General features: G+C 34.2%; 1 protein-coding gene across 1 annotated transcript; it reads right to left on the reverse strand.

Annotated features, from left to right (window-relative positions):
* Positions 1–17: 17 nt before the first annotated feature.
* LOC133182817 (uncharacterized) lies at positions 18–19,020 on the reverse strand. Its single transcript, XM_061317661.1, has 24 exons — positions 18,932–19,020; positions 18,131–18,456; positions 17,593–17,808; positions 17,278–17,380; positions 17,067–17,188; positions 16,800–16,921; positions 16,358–16,496; positions 16,080–16,278; positions 15,467–15,611; positions 14,749–14,915; positions 14,274–14,338; positions 13,839–14,148; positions 5,611–5,706; positions 5,117–5,442; positions 4,776–4,994; positions 3,300–3,402; positions 2,992–3,113; positions 2,744–2,865; positions 2,476–2,614; positions 2,175–2,373; positions 1,880–2,024; positions 1,263–1,429; positions 1,074–1,138; positions 18–500 (listed from the first exon to the last, which is right to left on the reverse strand). The coding sequence occupies exons 1-24, from the start codon at positions 18,985–18,987 to the stop codon at positions 241–243; spliced, it is 3,933 nt and encodes a 1,310-aa protein (XP_061173645.1). The 5' UTR covers positions 18,988–19,020; the 3' UTR covers positions 18–240.
* Between the last annotated feature and the right edge of the window lie 472 nt (positions 19,021–19,492).

Here is a 19,492-nt window from a genome sequence, read left to right on the forward strand (position 1 = left end):
AATGGTAAAATGCAGGATTTTTGCTATATTATTACACTCTTTAGTATCATAATAATTGCTTTAATGTATTGTCCGAGCAATCGGTTGTATGTTGTTGTCAATGTCAGGAACCTATTGATTAAAAAAATTACCGAGCGTATACTGCATCTTTCATTGTAAATAATACGATTTTTTCGGGTCACTTTGGTTTATAGCATAATTAAATACTAGTACACATTGTATAGGAATGATTTATCAAATTCATTTGTTCTCCTCATAATTTTCTTGTTTTTTAATTTCCATCTCCATGGCGTATATATTTTCGGGTTTATATGTAACTGACGCTATCAAAAGAAAGATGACCCCAAGAAACTTGGTTCCCATCCACCAGATCATGAGACGGACACCTAGCGGCCATTTATCGTATACCCAACAGGTTCCCCTTTCTCCACATGTTTCCTGCCAAACCATACAGGTGCTGTCTAAAATGGCACCAAGGAAGATTGGACCCGGCGTTGACCCTTTAATAGCAATTTAAAATTTTGAACATTTGATATCAAGCAAATCGTCCATAATTTTATCATTAACTGTCTCAAAAGATTGCTAGGTAATGATTCTTTTTTATTTCATAATTCCTCGAATTCCTATAAAAATTCCTTTAAACAAATTAAAATAAAAAGTATATCATCTGTTATCATCTTTTGAATCCAGAGGAAATGTTGTAACAAAGAACTATGTCTATTGCTCCAAAGTAAACCATTCGGACATAGAAAAGAATAAAGGAATCTTATTTGGGAACAAAAAAGATGAGTGCTTCATGAAATGTAAGGACAACAAACAATAACAATGCTAAAAATCAAATTAAACAGTACAAATTATGAGCAGAGCAAACATGGACTTCTGAAAACATCAGAGGTGGGATCAGGTCCCATGGAGGAGTAAGTATCCCCTGTCGACCGGTCACACCCCGCTGTGCGCCCTTTGTTATGATCTGGTTAACGGAGAAATCTGTAGTAAATTAAGTATGAAAATGAGGCTGACAACCATCATTGATAGTTATTTAGATTCTTTCTTGAGTTCAAAGCTTTCCTTACCAAGGAGTCGACCAAATGTGAATTGAATCCCTGCCCCTAAAGCTCGCTGTTGATTAGGAATGCATCTGAGGTAAAAATAAACATGAATCTTGTTTATATTCCTTTGTTGTTTAAAGCGATCAAAGTTTGTATGCATTTTTGTCAAATGTATTGTGAAAATTACTAAGAATCAATTTTCCATGTGACTACCTGTACATAGCTGTAAGCCCGGGAGAGAGGGAGCAGAAAGTCAAGAACATCATGAAAAACAACAGTACACTAGTTACGTAAAACCAGATACATCGCTCGGAACATTTCCCAGTAGTGAAAGGGACCGAGGGAATAGTACTGTTGATGCAAGAACAGTATTGGTATATCTAAAAAAAAAAAAGAAGAATGATTAAACAATATTTTTCAGACTTCATGTTATAACTGAGATAGGAATTGGAATAATTATGCAATATTTGGGTCAATAGTAAATCAGAGTTTATGATTTAAGTCTTTTTGATCGCCTGCAAAATTTCTCAAAAAGCCGTGAACCGAATTCAATGAAAACTTAGCCTGGCACAAAAGACACTGATGTGGATCTAGTTATATATACGGTATCTTTTTTTCTATCTATAAACTAAATTAGGATTACATTGATAGCCACAATATGTCTCCTAATATACCGGTAGGTCTCAAATTTTATGAAGTGCTCCAAAACAGAAGACGATAGAATTTCAGTAAGTTCTGGCGATTCATAATATTATATAAATATTTTATACAAAGCAAACACAGGTTATTATTTCCATGTCTTTTTACATTTACGACTAGATTTAACATACCATAGTTCCATTTACAGTCCTCTCACCGCTGCAGCCGGCATGACATGGAGAGAAGTAGACAATCTGATTTTCGTCACACACTGGTTCGAACCCAACAGTAGTACAACCGCAGTCAACATTACAAGATGATATCATGGAAGATTCACTAATTGCAAAATCATTTTTTAATATCATAATTTATGTAGCTATATCACATGCCACAAAATCTACAAAAGGGCAAAATTCCAAAGTAATTTTCATATTTTTACATTTGTTAGAGATGTTTTGAAAAAAAATCTGCTGAACAAAATAAAACCTATTATCTGGATAAGTCGTAGAAACGCCAGCAATTAGTGGACTTGGACAAGTAGTCAGGAAAGCAGGTCCAAATAGTATACAAAGGAACATACATGCGCAAATGAAGCGAATGATACCTCTACATCTCAAATCCAATCTTTTGACTATATAACCACCAAACATCATTCCTCCACCAGTTCCAAAAACAGTGATTACACCTAATGTCCAAAGATTAAAAGAAATAAACATCTGAATTTAAGAATACCACTTTAGTGCAACTACTTGTATGTTGACGTTTATAAAGAACGTTTTATATGTACCCATAATGTATCCAGCTTCCGTAATGTTTATGTGATAATATTCTGTAAATAATTTTGCACCAAAAGTTGAAATTCCTCCCATTAAAAAGATTTCAACAGTTCCACCAAGTACAATAAAGAGGAACGCAGGATTTTTCAACTGAAATTAACAGAGTATGAATAATTAATGAAATTCTAATATAATATATTATTGCTGAAGTTCCTATTGAAGGTAAGAGTTAATTTTGGAAATACAATCACTTTGAAAGACAACATTTTGAGCATTTACCAGCAGCCACACAGACTTTGGGAGATGTTTTATGCTTTTTCCAAAGTTTTCCTGCTCTTTGTATATGTTCCTCATATTTGTTTGCACTTCTGAAACTCTTTCTTTTTGTATTTCATCATATCCTTCGAAATAGAATAAAATGAGATGAAAAAATACTTTTGAAGTTTTATCAGACCGCGAATGATCTCTCTCTCTCTTTCTCTCGGTCTCTCTCTCTCACGGAAGAGAATGAAATTTCAATGTTTTACCTGGTAATCGTTTTGGAAAACCACTAATTGGAAATAAAACAAGAAGAAATCCTCCTATCCCTGTAAGAACACCAATCCACCATGCTCCTACCCACTGTGGACTTGATGGATCCAATGTCAGACTAAAATTTTGTGCTTTAAAATATTATATTAAATAACAAATGTTTCAGAGTGCATATCTACTCATTTATGGATTCAAATGAAATACCTAAGATTGAGACTTATTAAAAATGATATACCATTCACGCTACAATTTTACCTGAATGTCTCGAAACTTTTTTAAAGAGGACATTGACCTTGAATCTTACCTACTAGAATCTATTTTATCTATGTCAACGAAAATGGACAAAGTTTGTGCTCCTGCAATATATCCCACTGCAGCACCAACTGCTGAGACTCCAAACACACAACCTTAGCCAAAAAAATCGAAATGGTCGTAAAGTCTCTGAAATGTTCTACAATCCTATATTGAGCAAACGCTGAATGAACGATGAACGAAATGCATGAGAACAAAATATGAACAAAACTTCGTGAATGAAGCGATGAGAGAATACTGAAAAGAGAACAAAATATCGAATACAGGAGCATGCTCGAACAGAAACTGAACGCTAAACGGATGTTGAAAGAAGAGCAAGTTGTGAACAAACACTCAACGTAAGAAGAGCAAAGTGCTTCTATTTCAAGCAATGAAACACATTTTCTTATTGATCATATTAATTCACAAATGAATGATAATTTAATAGTCACATTAAAATAATCTCTTTTATTGATTAATCATTTAGTATGTACCCGACGGTGAAATCGTTAAGGTAAGCATAGTTTCATTTGTATAGTTAATAAATTTTCAACCCCTCAAATGTCGATTTAAATGTTGCCAATGAGGTGACCATTTTCAGAAGAAAAAAATTGATATTTTACCCGAATTTTCTCTATTCGCATACGTTGTCCTTAGAACTTGATAATCGAAAGGTCTACCTCATGAATAAAGTAATCTAGTGAAAATTTTTATCTTTCAGACTTGAATTTAGTTGCTATACATTTGACTACATCGCTAGATGGATTAATGCCAAGAGAATTAAAATGAAGAAGTTCTAGATACCTAGGCTAAAGATATTACGTCCTGATAGTCTCAATATACTGACTTTTACAAAAATAAACACCCATTGAAAACGTGCCTCATTGTTTTAATCTGTCGTTTTTTTGGTCTACTTAGTGTTGTTTCATTTCCCCCTTTCGATTATATCATTGTCCGCACTTTAACGTACTTGAATCCCTTTTTCACAGGGATAGTTTGTGACAAATTTGGTTTGAATTAGTTCAGCGGTTGTAAACATAAAGATGAAAATGTAACGATAAGAACGCCTATCGACAAATTGTGGTCAGAAAAGCCAATGAGCCTTATTCAAGCTAAACAATAAATGCTGTATGTGTGATTAGTAAAGGGACGAAAAGGGAACAGTAAGCGAACGAAGACTGAACGAATACAAACCACTCGGCACACTTCGACCGATTCGTACCTCATTTGATGAGAGTGATGGAATCACCCGAGGTTTGACGAATGGAATACTAACACCAAAAAGGGAAAGTAGAACTAATAAGGGACTGTATACTTACAAATGATTTATAATACTTATCCCTACTTAGAGAATTTATCTTGTCTACGATTTGTCATAATACTCTAGTATAAAAACATAACTAGGAATATAAAACCTTAAATCTTTCTAACAATAAGAGTTTTTTTCCCCATATTTATCTGGAATTTGGAAAGTTTAAAAAGTATTCACCGAAATAAAACGGAGAGTCTCTCGTTCTACTATTTTCCTCAATGTATGTTAATCCAAGGATAAACACAGGTACTGATCCGACGCCAATTAAAGCGTTTCCAATGATCAGCAAGGCGTAGTATAAATCGTTTTTGTCAACTCCGTTTGTTCCAGTCAAACAAGATTTGTCACTCGAGTTGGAGGCAAAGCAGAGGTTTCCAGTTGAATTTGTGATGGTACCTTGTTTCGTTTAAAAGAAAAAATATTAATGTATGCTTATTAAATTAGTTTTAAACTTGTGGACTTTTATTGCAATTTGCATACATTCAACACTACATGGAAATCCTTTTAACTGCACTTACTAGATAATGTGTATTCATACAAGCCTCCCACAAAATGCGGCGAAACAAAAACGAGACACCCTAAAGACATAACAAAAAAGCCTATGCCCATTAAGCGAGGTTTGTTCGCATGCGTTCCAAGAAATCCCACCAAAATAAATACGGCGGCAGATCCAAAATCATTGGCCGAGGAAATCATACCAGACCTCTGACTGGACAGTCCGTATCTCTTCTCCAAGGTGATGATAATGATATTGATGACGCCACGGACGACAAAGCCTTCCAGGAAGCCAAAGATACAATGCCAAACCACGTACCATTTTACAGTATTCAAGAACTGAATGGAACTGAAATATTGAAATATATATAAGCCCTAAAAATGTTTACCTTAAAAATATTGTATAACATTATTCTTGTGTATCTTATTACCAGTAAGCCAGAAATGAAGGGTTCACAATGTTTCACTCGACATTCACAACAATATGACAGTATATGCATAGAATTCCAAAAGTTACCTTGGACGTACTATGCAGCAGCCATATCTTGACTTCACACATGTTTCGGGTGATTTGATCATTTTTTTCCCAATAGCTGTGTCGTATGAGAAATTTCTATGTTAAAAATTAATCTCACAGAGCGGATCCACTCACCTACATATCAATCGGAGAAAACTTCTCATAAATATTGCAAACAGGCGAGTTTTGCAATACAAATAAACAATGTATCTTGTTGCATATGTGTGCCTACTTTACGACACTGTTATATTTGGATTTTAAAATTATCTATTTGAAATGTTAAATAGATTGCAGATGATTCGTAAAGATTTTAAATCCCTCTCCAAAAACTACCTACAAAGTAAAAGGATTCGACAATCATGACTGCACCAAGCTAGGACACTTAAACGGGTTCCAGCTCAATGATTTGCTTACATAATGTTAAAAATGTCCTTTGCTGTGTGGTCATCAAACAGAACATAATTCTGAATACTATGCTCATACTGTAAAATAAATCAAATGTCTCTCTATTCCTAAAACAACACACAATTCGAGTTTTATGAAAAGGATTTTGAGTACAAAATTTTAAACATCCATAAGAATTTGCAAAAGTTCAACTGTAAGTGGGTCAAATCTAAACTAATGAAATCTATACAGAGAGAGAAAAGGGAGGGAGGTCATTTTTTGTCTCGCTCCTTGTGATGTTACGAAAAAATTAACACTGTCTGTCATAAAATGGTACAATTTCAGCTTCTTTGAATTAATCCTAACTTGCCTATGCTTGCCAGTCCTCCACAATGTAAACCCTGTAAACCGCCAATATTTTAATTCTACAGAAAGTATATTTCCATGGCAGCAATTTTAGAATAGCAAAGCTTACAAGAGATTACAGAAATTGTCTCTTTAAAGAATATTGCAGGTCCTAAATACACACACATTCCAACAAGTATTTGTAGAGTTTTGAAGGTTGAAGGAACAAACACACAATGAAAATTTATGGCTGGACCGAGAATCGTAACCCGAACCCCTGAATTAACTTGTCAGGTGCTCTAACCACTGAGCTATCCTGGCCAATATCTACGGTCCATATAGCCCAATTTACCACATTCTTCCCTCTCTAAAAAGTCTTCGCCCTCACAGACGCATAAATTCTTGTCAGAACCTACTGTTATATAATGACAATGTCTGAACAAGTGTAGTCAGGTCATTATATGTAGTATGAAAGGAGGAATGAATAATTACAAAATGAAATATTATATGAAATATGGAGATAACGAACAGCATTCAAGCTCAAAGTCCATTTAAACAATACAAATCGGGAGCAGGGCAAACACGGAACTCTTAAAACATCAGAGGTGGGATCAGGTGCCATGGAAGAGTGAGCATCTCCTGCCGACCGGTCACACCGACCGTGTGCTCCTTGTCATGATCGGGAAAAACGGAAAAATTCGTAAAAAAATCAGTGTGTAAATAATGGCCTAACAATTAGTATGAAAAACGTCAGTCAGCATTTGACTCAATGATAAATTGTATTTGCTGACAAGGTCATTGTATCTACCATAGAACTTACGAAATGATGACTTCAGACGAGACAGCTGATATTCTTGTTTCATCAACTTGTTTGTCAATAATTTACCTCGTTTTAGAAATTGTACATACGTAGAGCATGCTCTTGCGTATCGAATCAACTGAGAGATATATACCCCATATGCAGGTGATGAAGGTATATTGCTGCATAAGTAAGGGAAGTTGACGATTGAAAAGTTAAAGTCATCACGTTTATCATAAAGCTTGGTTATTAGATTACCATTAACGTCTTTCTCAAGTAAAATATCCAAATATGAAACAGATGTGTCAGACTCTGTGGTATCCTTTAACTCAAGCTCACCGGGAAATAACGTATCGACATAAGAATGGAAATAGCCATTGTTAATTGACAATACGTCGTCGATATATCTAAATGTCGAGTTGAAGGCTACAGTAAGTGTTTTCTTCTTTTCACGTATAGGATTTTGGACAAATTCTGCTTCATATGAATACAAAAAAAGGTCTGCTAATAACGGGGCGCAATTGGTACCCATGGGAATTCCAATAGATTGTTGGAAGACCTGGTCTCCAAAAACCACAAAGATATTGTCAATCAGAAACTCAAGCATATTTTTAATGTCAACTTCAGAGTACTTGTGTGTACAATCAGAATGTTTTTTAACAAAATAATTTTGCAATTGACCAATGACAAGGTAAGTAAATTTACGAGTTCCATTTTTATTGAAAAAGCAGCTATCAATGATATCAAAAAGCCTGGACTTTAATTTATCGTGGGGAATGGTTGTGTATAAAGTTGAAAAGTCGTAAGTTTTTAAGCTGTTGATTTTGGTAAAATCTTATGATTTCAAATTTTCCAAAAGTTCCTTGGAATTTTTAAGTATCCACATCTGATTTACAGCACTTCTCGAATATATTATTGCACAGTACTCTTGAAGTTTCTCCTTCACTACTGTTAATATCTTAGTGAGGAGTAAAGAAAGAGGTTTGGTTAAACATTTATATTGGAACCCGCTATGTATCTTTGTAAGGATTTTCATGAAGTTTCGGAATCCAATATAAATATGGTAATTCAAATTCACTTTGGTTATTTGGAATATTAAAAATATTCAAAACTGACATATGATTTTGAAGAATGTCTTCCTTAGAGAGGCAACTATGAGTATAAGTTGGATTACCACTTGTAGAATTAAATCCAAATTCCTCTAAAATACATTTAATATAATGAGCCTTACAAACAAAGACAATGTTGTTACCTGCTTTGTCAGCAGGGACCAGTACGTACTGATCATGTAATCTATCTTATTCTTTTTTCACTTCTGGATTAATGAATACAGAAGGATAGATGGTTCTCATATTGCCCCTCAATCTTTTAATGCGCGATTTTAACATACATCTGATACATTTAATCCATTCTGACAAAGTGTCAAGGTCTTCTTGAAATAATTATTTCAATAGTGGTCGTTATTCAATAGTGGTTGCAACAGCATTCTCAACCACTATTGAAATAATTATTTCAATAGTTGTTATTTCAATTGTGGTTGCAACACTACTCTTTTATTTGGCGTGAGGAATTGTTGTAGAAAGCGTAGAAAAATCACCGGTTTTGATGCTATTAATGTTTGAAATGCTTTGAGATTTTTAAATTTATGGAAACTCTTTGGAGTATTTAAAAGTTCTTGAATATGATGTAGAATACAGTAAAACTCGTTTAGTACGAACACGGATATAGCGAATTCACGGATATAGCGAAGTTTTCTTGGATCACCAGTTATATCAATTTTATGAATTCCTTAAACGGATATAACGAATTACGGATATAGCAAAGTAATTTCAAAGGTCCCAGTGACTTCGTTATAACCGAGTTTTACTGTAATATGTTTGAAGTTTCTCCTTCTCAGCAGTTAATGTTTCGGTGAAGAGTAAGGATATAGGCTTTGTTGAACATTCGTTGGACACTGCAATAGGATTTTATGACAGAGTTTAACATATTGCATACTTTTTGCATACTTTTTCGAATTCTGATCTCTCCTCTCGGGCCCCAGAAGGGTGGGGGCTGGACCATAACATTTAAACTTTTTCCCCTTCATCAAAATATACTTCATATCTTTATTCTGCAATATTAAGCCGTTTGAAAAGCTAACAAAGTCTTATAACGTACGTCTTCTTGAAAGGCGTAAAAGAGGCCTTTCACTTCGCTTTTTTAAAAAAGGCATAAAAAAATTTTTCTCGTAAAAACGCTTTTGATTCATTTTATTATACCCGTACTTTCTAAAGAATTTCGGGTATGTTGTTATTATCCTGGCACGACCGTCCGTTTGTCACACTTCTACCTCAAGATACTCTTACATTTTAAGCAGTAGCCAACTCATTTTTTTTAAATATAGCGTCATGCAGATGTGTCAAAAACGTTCCCTGAACTCCTCTTAAATTTTTGCATTAGCCAGCTCATTTTCAAATACGATTTTGAATGTTCTGTAGATGTGCAATGAGGTTTTGGAAATTTCATTTTTCACTCTAGGGGCTAAGTGGGGGTAAAAAAAACTCTTGTTTATCTACAAAACCTGGTTCCCTGAACTACTTTCACATTTTTCGCAGTAGCCCATTCATGTTTTGGAATATGATTGAGAATGACCTGTAGATGTGTAATAAGGTTTTAGAATTTCGATTTTCTCCCTGGGTGATTTGGGGTTCAAAACCTTTTTTTTCTAAATCAAGAGGTCCAAGGGCCTTATCGGTCACCTGAGTATAATACAACCCTGAGCAGAGAAGGTTTTCAAAGAAATAATACATTTTGACCATACAGTCAATAGAGCCCCACCCAGACACCAGAACCCCTGACCCAGGGGCCTCGAATGAAATATGTGGAGATAACGAACAGTATTCGAGCTCAAAAGTCCAATTAACATTACAAAATAGGAGCAGAGCAAACACGGGCCTCTAAGACATCAGAGATTGGATCAGATGCCATGGAGGAGTGAGCATCCCCTGCCGACCGGTCACATCCGCCGTGTGCTCCTTGTCATGATCGGGAAATAACGGGAAAATCCGTCGACAATTCAGTGTGTAAATAATGGCCTAACAATTAGTATGAAAAAAGTCAGTCAGCATTTGACTTAATGATAGATTGTATTTTGCTGACAAGGTCATTGTATCGACCATAGAACTTACGAAATGATGACTTTAAACGAGACTGCTGATATTCTTGTTTCATCAACTTGTTTGTCAATAACTTACCTCGTTTTAGAAATTGTTCATACGTAGAGCATGCTCTGACGTTTTTCAATTTTGGAAAAGACACACTAGTTCATCGTCATAATCAATTTGTCTGCTAAATATACAGAGAAATATACAGCAAAAAGATTTTTGAAGAATTAATGTTTTTCAGATCCATAGACCTCCCCCCCCCCAAACACCAGAGCCACATGACCCTGGGGCCAAAATTTCACTAAGAATAGGCATCCTTGTACATTATAACCAAGTGCTTAGTATATTTTCTTAACACCCAGGAGCAGAAAAGAAGATTTCTAAAGAATTTATATTTAAATTACATGCAATGTCAGAGGAGTTCTGAAAAATAAGATTTTTTGTATAAAATGTTTATCGAATCCCAATTGGTCTCCAGGATGAACTTGAAAATTCCTAAATCTTACTGCATATCTGGAGGACACCACCAATCAAATTCCCAATGATGGTTTGGCTTCTGTGAAAAATGTAAGAGGAGTTATGGGAACCAGGATTTTGTATCTTAAATAAAAACAAGCAAACAAACAAAACAATGTTTTTGATCACCATTTGGCCCCAACCATGAAAATAAAAAATGTCAAAACCTTATTGCACGTTTACAGAACATCACCAATCTTAATTTGGCTACTGCGTAAAATGTAGGAGGAGTTCAGAGAATATGGTTTTTGTAGAAAAGTGCCGTTTTTCGACTCCTAGTTCGCCCCGATGATGAAACTGAAAATTCTGAAATCGCACTGCACATCTTCAGGACTCCATCAATCATATTCCTGAAAAAAATTGCCTTCTCCCTACTATGTAAGAGAAGTTACTGGTACAAGGCTTCAGTAGAAAAACGTCGTTTTTCGACCCCCCCCCCCCCCCAAAAAAAAACCCGGGTGAAACTGAAAAGTTTATTGATTATTAATGGAACTCTGTGTATTATAATTCAAAAGAATTGACTAATGTGCAAATGTAAGAGGAGCTTGTAGAAGACTGTGTGACAGACGGACGGACGAACAGATCATGTACTAGAACTATTTTTAAAAAGTGCCGGTATAACTAGAATACAAGCCTTTGAGAGTATTGCGTAGTCCACTACCGGATGTAAACTTGATCTGTAACTCATCAAGAGAAATTCACATGTGTACCAAAAATTAATATGTGCAAGTATCTGGAAAAGGCCATAAAAAACAAAGTGGAAAAGACTGACTGACAGAGGAAAAGATAGACAGAGAGGAAATAGCTCTCTAGTCCTCCCATCCGTAGGGGACTAATAAATAATATATATATAGTTATTTCCCCTATCACAGATAATGGTTAAATACTATACAAATTCGATCTAGACTATGAACAATTCATACAGTGAAAAAATGTATACCCAAATGTTACCGACATTTCAAAAACTATAAAACTAAAGTCTAAAATACCATCGTTTTTCAAATTTCAGGCGCGTAGTCAGAATAGAAATGATGTGTACGCAGAGAACGGCAGGGGGTTGGGTGGGTGGGTGGGGGGGTCTTGAACCCCCTCCCCCCCCCCCCCCCCAGTGTTTAAGGGCTCTGGTCAGGCACGTAATATAGCTTTTGCCAGCCAGGGAAACATTACAACTTTAAAAATTTTGTCAAGCAAGGACGAAAAAGGAAGATTGTCAAAATTCGAAGTCCTACTTCTTGTGTGTGTGTGTTTGTTGAAGGGAGGGGTGTCCATCTTTCACAAACCAATTTTTTATTAATACATTACCAAACTACCATGATTTAACAATGGTGCAACAAACAGTGGGGGTCCACCCTTTCAATGTACATTTTTTCAATAGTAAAAGGGTAGGTTTTGGGAATAAATAATGGGGAGGCTCTCCTGATACTACGTGCCTGCTGGTGAGGGCCCAGAAGCTCCGGAGTTTTACCAAATATTTCATTCATTTTCTTGAAATATAAAAATTATACCATTTAGTTTTTGTTTAGGAAGTAAAAGACATAGTAATGATTATTGTTTTAAGGAGGGATTCTTGTTTGGTTTCTGACTAGATGAAACATTCCAAGTATATTTGCTTGTATGTCTTATAAACTTAGCTGTAATATATTTAAAAGATCATATTTTTCTTTACTCATCATTGTACAATTTTAAATAGAAATGGTAAACTGAGTTTGAAATCCATAAGGGACTATATTTTTGGCGCAACTGTGGCGTATGAAAATATCTCCTTTTCTGCCTATCAAAATCACTTACAGAACATTACATGTGGTTAATTTTTTTAATCAATCAAAGACTTGAAGAAATTTTGATATGTAACTAAAATTAATAATAATGCCCTAAGTTTTAAAACATAGCAAATAAAAATGATTTTCTAAACAAACTACCATCTTGTTAGCTTTTGAAAGCCTCCGACCTTAAAACAGATTCGAGCAAAAAATCAGTAAAAAGTGTTTTTTTTCTCTATTACTAAACGGTCAAAGCTTTTCGTTTTTGTATCATTTTGTATATTTGACTACTTTACCATATGTAAAAATAAGAAATATTTAAATATAAGAAGTATATAAAAATAACTAATATATCCTAAAAAATTAAGAAAAACAGAGGAAATCCGGATTAGCCAATATCTATTTAAGTTAAATAATGTCAATTAATTTGGTAGATAGACCCGATATGGTAGCATCTTTTTGTGTAAAAAGAAAAACATTTTATCTTTTAAAATAGAAGAAGGCATCACATGATTAGCAACAGTAATTCTGTGCTCTAAATGTCAAGGAAAAAGATAATGACCTTGACCTGACCTTGCTTCTAAAATAAAACGGTCAAATTTAATCTAATTGATACCATCACTTAGTGATATTGTCTTCTTGAATCTATGAAAATTTCATCAATTTTTAAATACAAGAAATATGGGTAGAATAAGAGAAGAATCCCTCCTTAACGAAAATTAATATTCCATGTAAAGTTATTGTACATATAATTGAGGCTAAAATTTAACCGATATATTAACTGATATCATATAATCATTCTTAACGTTTAAAAACACGTATACAAAATTTTAATTATGAACAAAAAATATCGTATTGTAAATCATACTAGTAGATCATAGCATTCAACGATGTGGCTGAAATTAATTTTTTCAAAGATCTTTAAAAAAAAAAAAAAAGATCAATGTATGATAGAACAATGACAAAATAATGAATGATTTATTTGGATTTGTCAGTTATTAAATAAAAGATTTCAGATTTTATCATACAGCCATGATAATTTAAAATTTAAATCAACACAGTGTGACACAGAATAATTTAATTGAAACACGAATATTTGTTGGATGGTACTGAGAATTTTTTCTCCGAATAATTCTCTCTTTTTTCTTATCTTTTTTTTTTTTTTCTTTTTTTTTTCTGAAAATGATGTGTACGCACTTGCGTATAGGCAGCTACGCGCCTGAATTTGTTTTATTGACAATTCACACACAGGAACATCTCTCTCTCTCTCTCTCTCATAACCTAGTATTATAGTTCTCCTCATCAAGAATATTAAAGACGGGATTGTCTGTCCCTGCTTTCTCCGCATTATTATTCTTCGAATCCACCACATTTGTAGTATTTTCTGTTTCCTCCGGCTTATAAACAAGAGATGCAATAAAAAGGAGAACAACCCCTGTAAACTTGGTCCCCATCCACCACAACATAAGACGAAGCCCTAGCGGCCATTTGTCGTATATCCAGCAGGACCCTCGTACTCCACAATTCTCCTGCCACACTGAACAAGTGCTGTCTAAAATGACTCCCAGGAATATTGGTCCCGGTAAAGTTCCTATTCAATCATTAAATAATTGACTATGTTAATCTTCAGACACAGATGAATCATATTAGTTATTAAAATAAAAGCGTTAAAAGATAAATGTTAATAATGCCAATTAATGAAATACAATTTCTTACCAAGTAGTCGACCAAATGTCAACTGTATTCCAAGTCCAAGTGATCGTTGTTGTTGTGGAATACATCTGAAAATTTACTTGATTACTTTGATGAACAGTATATGTGTAATAAATATTTCTTCGATATCATTTTTAGAGGAAAGTGTGGCAACCATCCTAAAATTCAAGTCACACCAGACTTTCTTAAAAACAAACTTTAGGAATTTCTAAAAACATTTTTTGCTCAATTAATATAAAAATACATGAATATCAATCAAAAAGCAAAACTAAAACTAAAAAAACTAAAACTAAACTAAAAAAATTAAAAAGAATTAAAATTTAAAATTAAACTAAACTAAAAACTTAAGCAAAACTAAACAAAACTAAAACAAAAAACCAAAGCAAAAAAAACTTATGCTAAAATCATAAAACAGTAACAACCTTGTCCAAACGAAAGTTTTTTTTTCTCTGGTGATTTTATTTCATATCATGCTTACCTGAACATTGCTGTCAATGTTGGTGACGTTGTAGAAAATGTCAAAAACATCATCAAAAACAGGAGAACACAAAACACATAAAACCAAGCACATCTTCCCGAACACGTTCCGCTCCTCAAGGTCATGGACGGGGCACTGGTGTTTATACAGGAACATTCCTGATATACCTGGTAGGAAAGCATACATGTATGTAATTTATCTTTGTCGATAAATTGTATTTTAACTTATGCTTTTCGATTTGTCTGTTTGGCTGTCTGCAAAATATTTTAGAATTCGATGATCAAATTGGAATGGTGGGAAAAGATGGGACAAACAAGAATTTTTGGAAGGGCTATCGTTCTTTGAATAAGTTAGATGATAAGTTTACTGACGCAACAATCCAGGAGGGATTCACTTCATTCGCCGGATTCATTTCAAAATTAAAATACTGGAAACATATATCCTAAAATTGTCTTCAATACTTTCCGAGAAAACCTATAGACAGACCTATAGACAGACAGACAAATTGATCCAAACCAGGCAAATTCATTTGTTGAGAAAATTTTTAAAAAATCAACAAGTGCAATATGAATGATTAAAGTCGCAGGTATATTTCTTAAACACACTTTTTCATACTTAAATGTTGATACACATATTTGCGTTGTAAGTAACAAGGAATTTTAATTATCAATCATTTTCAAAGATACTTAAAATCTTATTCAAAATGTATTTTAGCTACCTTGGTTTCATTTACATTGGTGATACTTTTGCACCCTGCATGGCATGGAGAAAAATAAACAATTTGGTTTTCATCGCATATAGGTTCATATCCCTTAGTAGTACATCCACAGTCCGAGTTACAGGGGGAGATGAAAGACGAGTCCCTAATTAAATAAAAAGTAAGCATTCAAACTGTTGACACTTATAATAACCGTTATTGTTTAACTGCATGTAAATCTTTAAGATATTTATACCAACACTAGGCCTGAGAACATTTACTGTCAGTTGAGTATCAAACGTTTTTGATCAAGTCCAATATACAACATCTAGGACACGGTCATTCGTCTAAATTTCATTATTACCAATCTCTGATTCAAACTATTCTAATGACCTTGACATTGTCAAAAGACCTTGGATTAGTTACGAAATTAGCTTGCCTGGTTAAGGTTATTCCTTTTAAGTACATACATGAGCTTCTCATATTCTTCAGTTACTTTAATAATTGCTTCAGATGGGGTTTCATGCTTCCCTTTCAATAAACTTCACATTTGCTTGATGGCCAAAGATGAGAATTTGATCGCTTGTATTTAGTGAGTACATTACCAACAATTTAATGAAAATACTTCTTTCACCTATTTGATGGATATGTTGTTGACACACCAGCAATAGGGCGGCTTGGACAACTGGCTAGGAATGAGGGTCCCAGTAACATGCAGAGGAACAGGCATGCGCAACTGAAGCGAATGATACCTCGGCATTTTAAGTTGAATTTTTTCACTACATAACCTCCAAAGAGCATGCCACCAGCAGACCCAGGTACAGTAATGAAACCTTAAGGTAAAATATAAGATCAGTTTCATTTGTCAGGTAGCACTTATTTGCAGAAATATTGTACATTTTATTTTTTTACCCATCAGATTCCCGGCCTCCAATATATCTACGTTAAAAAATTCTTGGAACAATTTCGCGCCAAATGTCGCTAGCCCTCCAATGATAAAGATTTCAACAGTTCCCCCTAGGATGATGAAAACAAAAGCAGGATTCTTGGCCTGTAATAACAATTGTTTCAAAGCAGTTGAAGAAAAGTTTTTGAAACGGTTTAACAATAATATTAAGACTATCTCACTCCTGTCAAACTTAATAGTAGTTGGTACACTGTGAACCTCTTTTGCGTGCAAACATACTGCTTTTACAGCCAGAATTTAAAATATTAAATGTATCTTTATCAAATCAACTCATATAATTTCATTAATTCAGTGTAGACATAATTCAAAGCCATTTGAACGCAAAAATAAGGAATTAATGTTGCTTGCAAATAAAAAAAAAGAGTTCAAGGAGAAAAGTATACATACTAGAAGCCAAAGGGATTTTGGAAGATGCCTTATACTCTTGCCAAATTTCTCTTTTTCTTTATAGACTTTCTCAGAATTAGTTTGAGCTTCTGAAACTTTTTCTTTCTGCAGTTCTTCGTAACCTAATTAAACATTGAAATGCAACTCACACATATCACATGTTGTTCATCAAGCAAGGTAAAATGAAATATATATTTTTCTACAAAGTAAGTACATGTAATAGAATATCAAGAATTAATTGAATTTTTATCATAAGGTTTATATTACCTGGAAGTCTTCTGGGATATCCGATTATTGGAAACAAAACCAATATAAACCCTCCCATTCCTGCCAAAATACAGATCCACCACGCCCCTACCCATTGTGGGCTCAGTGGACTCAGAGAAAGGCTGAAATTTTTTTTAAAAAATATGTATGTGCCAATGAAGTAATCGGAAAGACCCTAACCAAAAAAATATAATAGAAAGGTTATATTTACTTGCTTATGTCCATTTTATCCACGTCTACAAAAATGGACAGAGATTGTGCTCCTGCAATGTAGCCTACAGCAACACCGAGTGCCGCGCAACAAAACGTACAACCTGGGAAGCAACAATTTGATACTGGTATTGTAATTATAAAATCACTGTCATTCGATTGGGAGCCGAGGCACATTTACAAATAAGAAAACCGACTGAAGAATAAGCATTTATGATCTTTTACGCATACAGAAGAACTTTAGCATCACTATATATACTGAACTGGTGCAGAGAGAGAGAGAGAAAGAGAGAGAGAGAGAGAAGGGGGGTAGTACCAAAGTAGAAGGGAGAGTTCCTGGTTTTACTGTTCTCCTCGATGTATGTTATGCCCAGTGTAAACGATGGGACTGCTCCTATACCGATGAGTGCATTTCCTAGTAGTAACATTGAGTAATAGCCTTTGTAATTTTGCTTCGAACTTTGAATTGAACAGGTTGCTGCACTTGAATTTGATGCTACGCAGACGTTGTCGGTAGAATTTTCTGCTGCACCTACATGAAAAATTGAATGCAAAGTCTCAAATAAAGGCAAATGTCAAAGTTGTTTATATAACTGATGCTCGAATAGCATATGTTCTTTAACTGACTTGATATGGTGTAAGTGTATTAACTGACTTGATATGGTGTAAGTGTATTAACTGACTTGATATAGTGTAAGTGTATTACTTACTTGATATAGTGCAAGTGTATTAACTGACTTGATATAGTGTAAGTGTATTAACTTACCCGATATGGTGTAAGTGTATTAACTGACTCGATATGGTGTAAGTGTATTAACTGACTTGATATATTGTAACTGTATTAAGTAACTTACTCGATATGGTGTAAGTGTATTTTTCTCCGACGAACTGAGGAAGAGCAAACACAAAACATCCTATAGACATCAAAAACATTCCAGCTCCCATCAGACGAGGCTTATTGGCATAAGTTCCCAAATATCCCACAATCATTAGCAGCGCTGCAGCTCCAAAATCATTGGCAGAGGCGATCATGCCTGATTCCTTACTGGACAATTCATATCTTTTCTCTAATGTGACGATGATTATGTTAATGACACCATTGACGATGAACCCCTCACAGAACGAGAAGATACAATGAAACAGTACATGCCATCTTATCGTATTAAGGAATTGAAGACAGCTGAAAAATTTAAAAAAAGAAGAGTGGGACTATGTTTTTTGTTTTTGTTGTGTGTGTGAGGGTGTGTGTGTGTGTGTTTGGTACTTTTTGATAATTGAAGTAATTTCGGATATTTGCAAAGCATATTTTACACCAGTGAAAAATAAAATTACATTTAATGCATTACAAAAAAAGAAAAGTAAGTCTGAAGACAACCTAGCTACAAAAATGTTAAGTTATGTTGTATTACTTAAAGTAGCATCCCTCGTTCCACATATCTGTCCTTTTTCTCTTTGTCATTATTGATTAAGGAATGGTTATCAAGAATTCAGATTATGAATTCGTCATTTTCTACAGATCATCTAGAAGGTATATCTTCTTGAAAGAAAATAATGCTGAAATTTACACCTATGGTATCCTTTCATCTCCCAGACATTACTTTCGACTTAAAAAACATGTTGAGACATAGATTATTTCCGATATATGCAAAACTTACCCCGGTCGAACGCTTAAGCAACCATATTTTGATTTCTTGTCTGCATCATCTGACATGATGTTGGATTCAGCTTAAAATCCCTGAAACTGCTCCTGGTTCTCTGTCACTGTTTTATAAAATTTTCAAGTGTTATAACTTTAAACAGCTATTTAAATATTCGTTAACACGCACAGTAAGTAAATGTCCCTGTGCTTACTTTATGTTTGACCTCTTCAATGCTTCAAAATCAACACAAAGTGTGATAAAACAAGATAAATTTCAGACGAATTGGAGATTTTTTTGTTTCTAAAAATTTGGTATTTATGTTTCTCCTGAACAGATTTTCAAAGTTAATTTGATACGAGACGGAAAAGTTTTCTCGGATTCTGTTCCTTAATTTATGAAGAGTTAAAAAACTTATAAAGTTTTTCTTTCAAAGCAAAATAATTTACATAACATTACCTGACTTTTATTTGAACCCGACTTTTAAAAACTTCACGGATCTCTGAATTTCAATAAACATTGTTGGATTGGGTCAACGTTTTCATTTGTACTGCATGTCAATTACCAGTAGTCCAGCAC

Source organism: Saccostrea echinata, unplaced genomic scaffold (assembly GCF_033153115.1).
Source record: "Saccostrea echinata isolate AGI-Se365-2 ecotype Australia unplaced genomic scaffold, CSIRO_AGI_Sech_v1 ptg000009l, whole genome shotgun sequence".
NCBI classification, from domain to species: domain Eukaryota; kingdom Metazoa; phylum Mollusca; class Bivalvia; order Ostreida; family Ostreidae; genus Saccostrea; species Saccostrea echinata.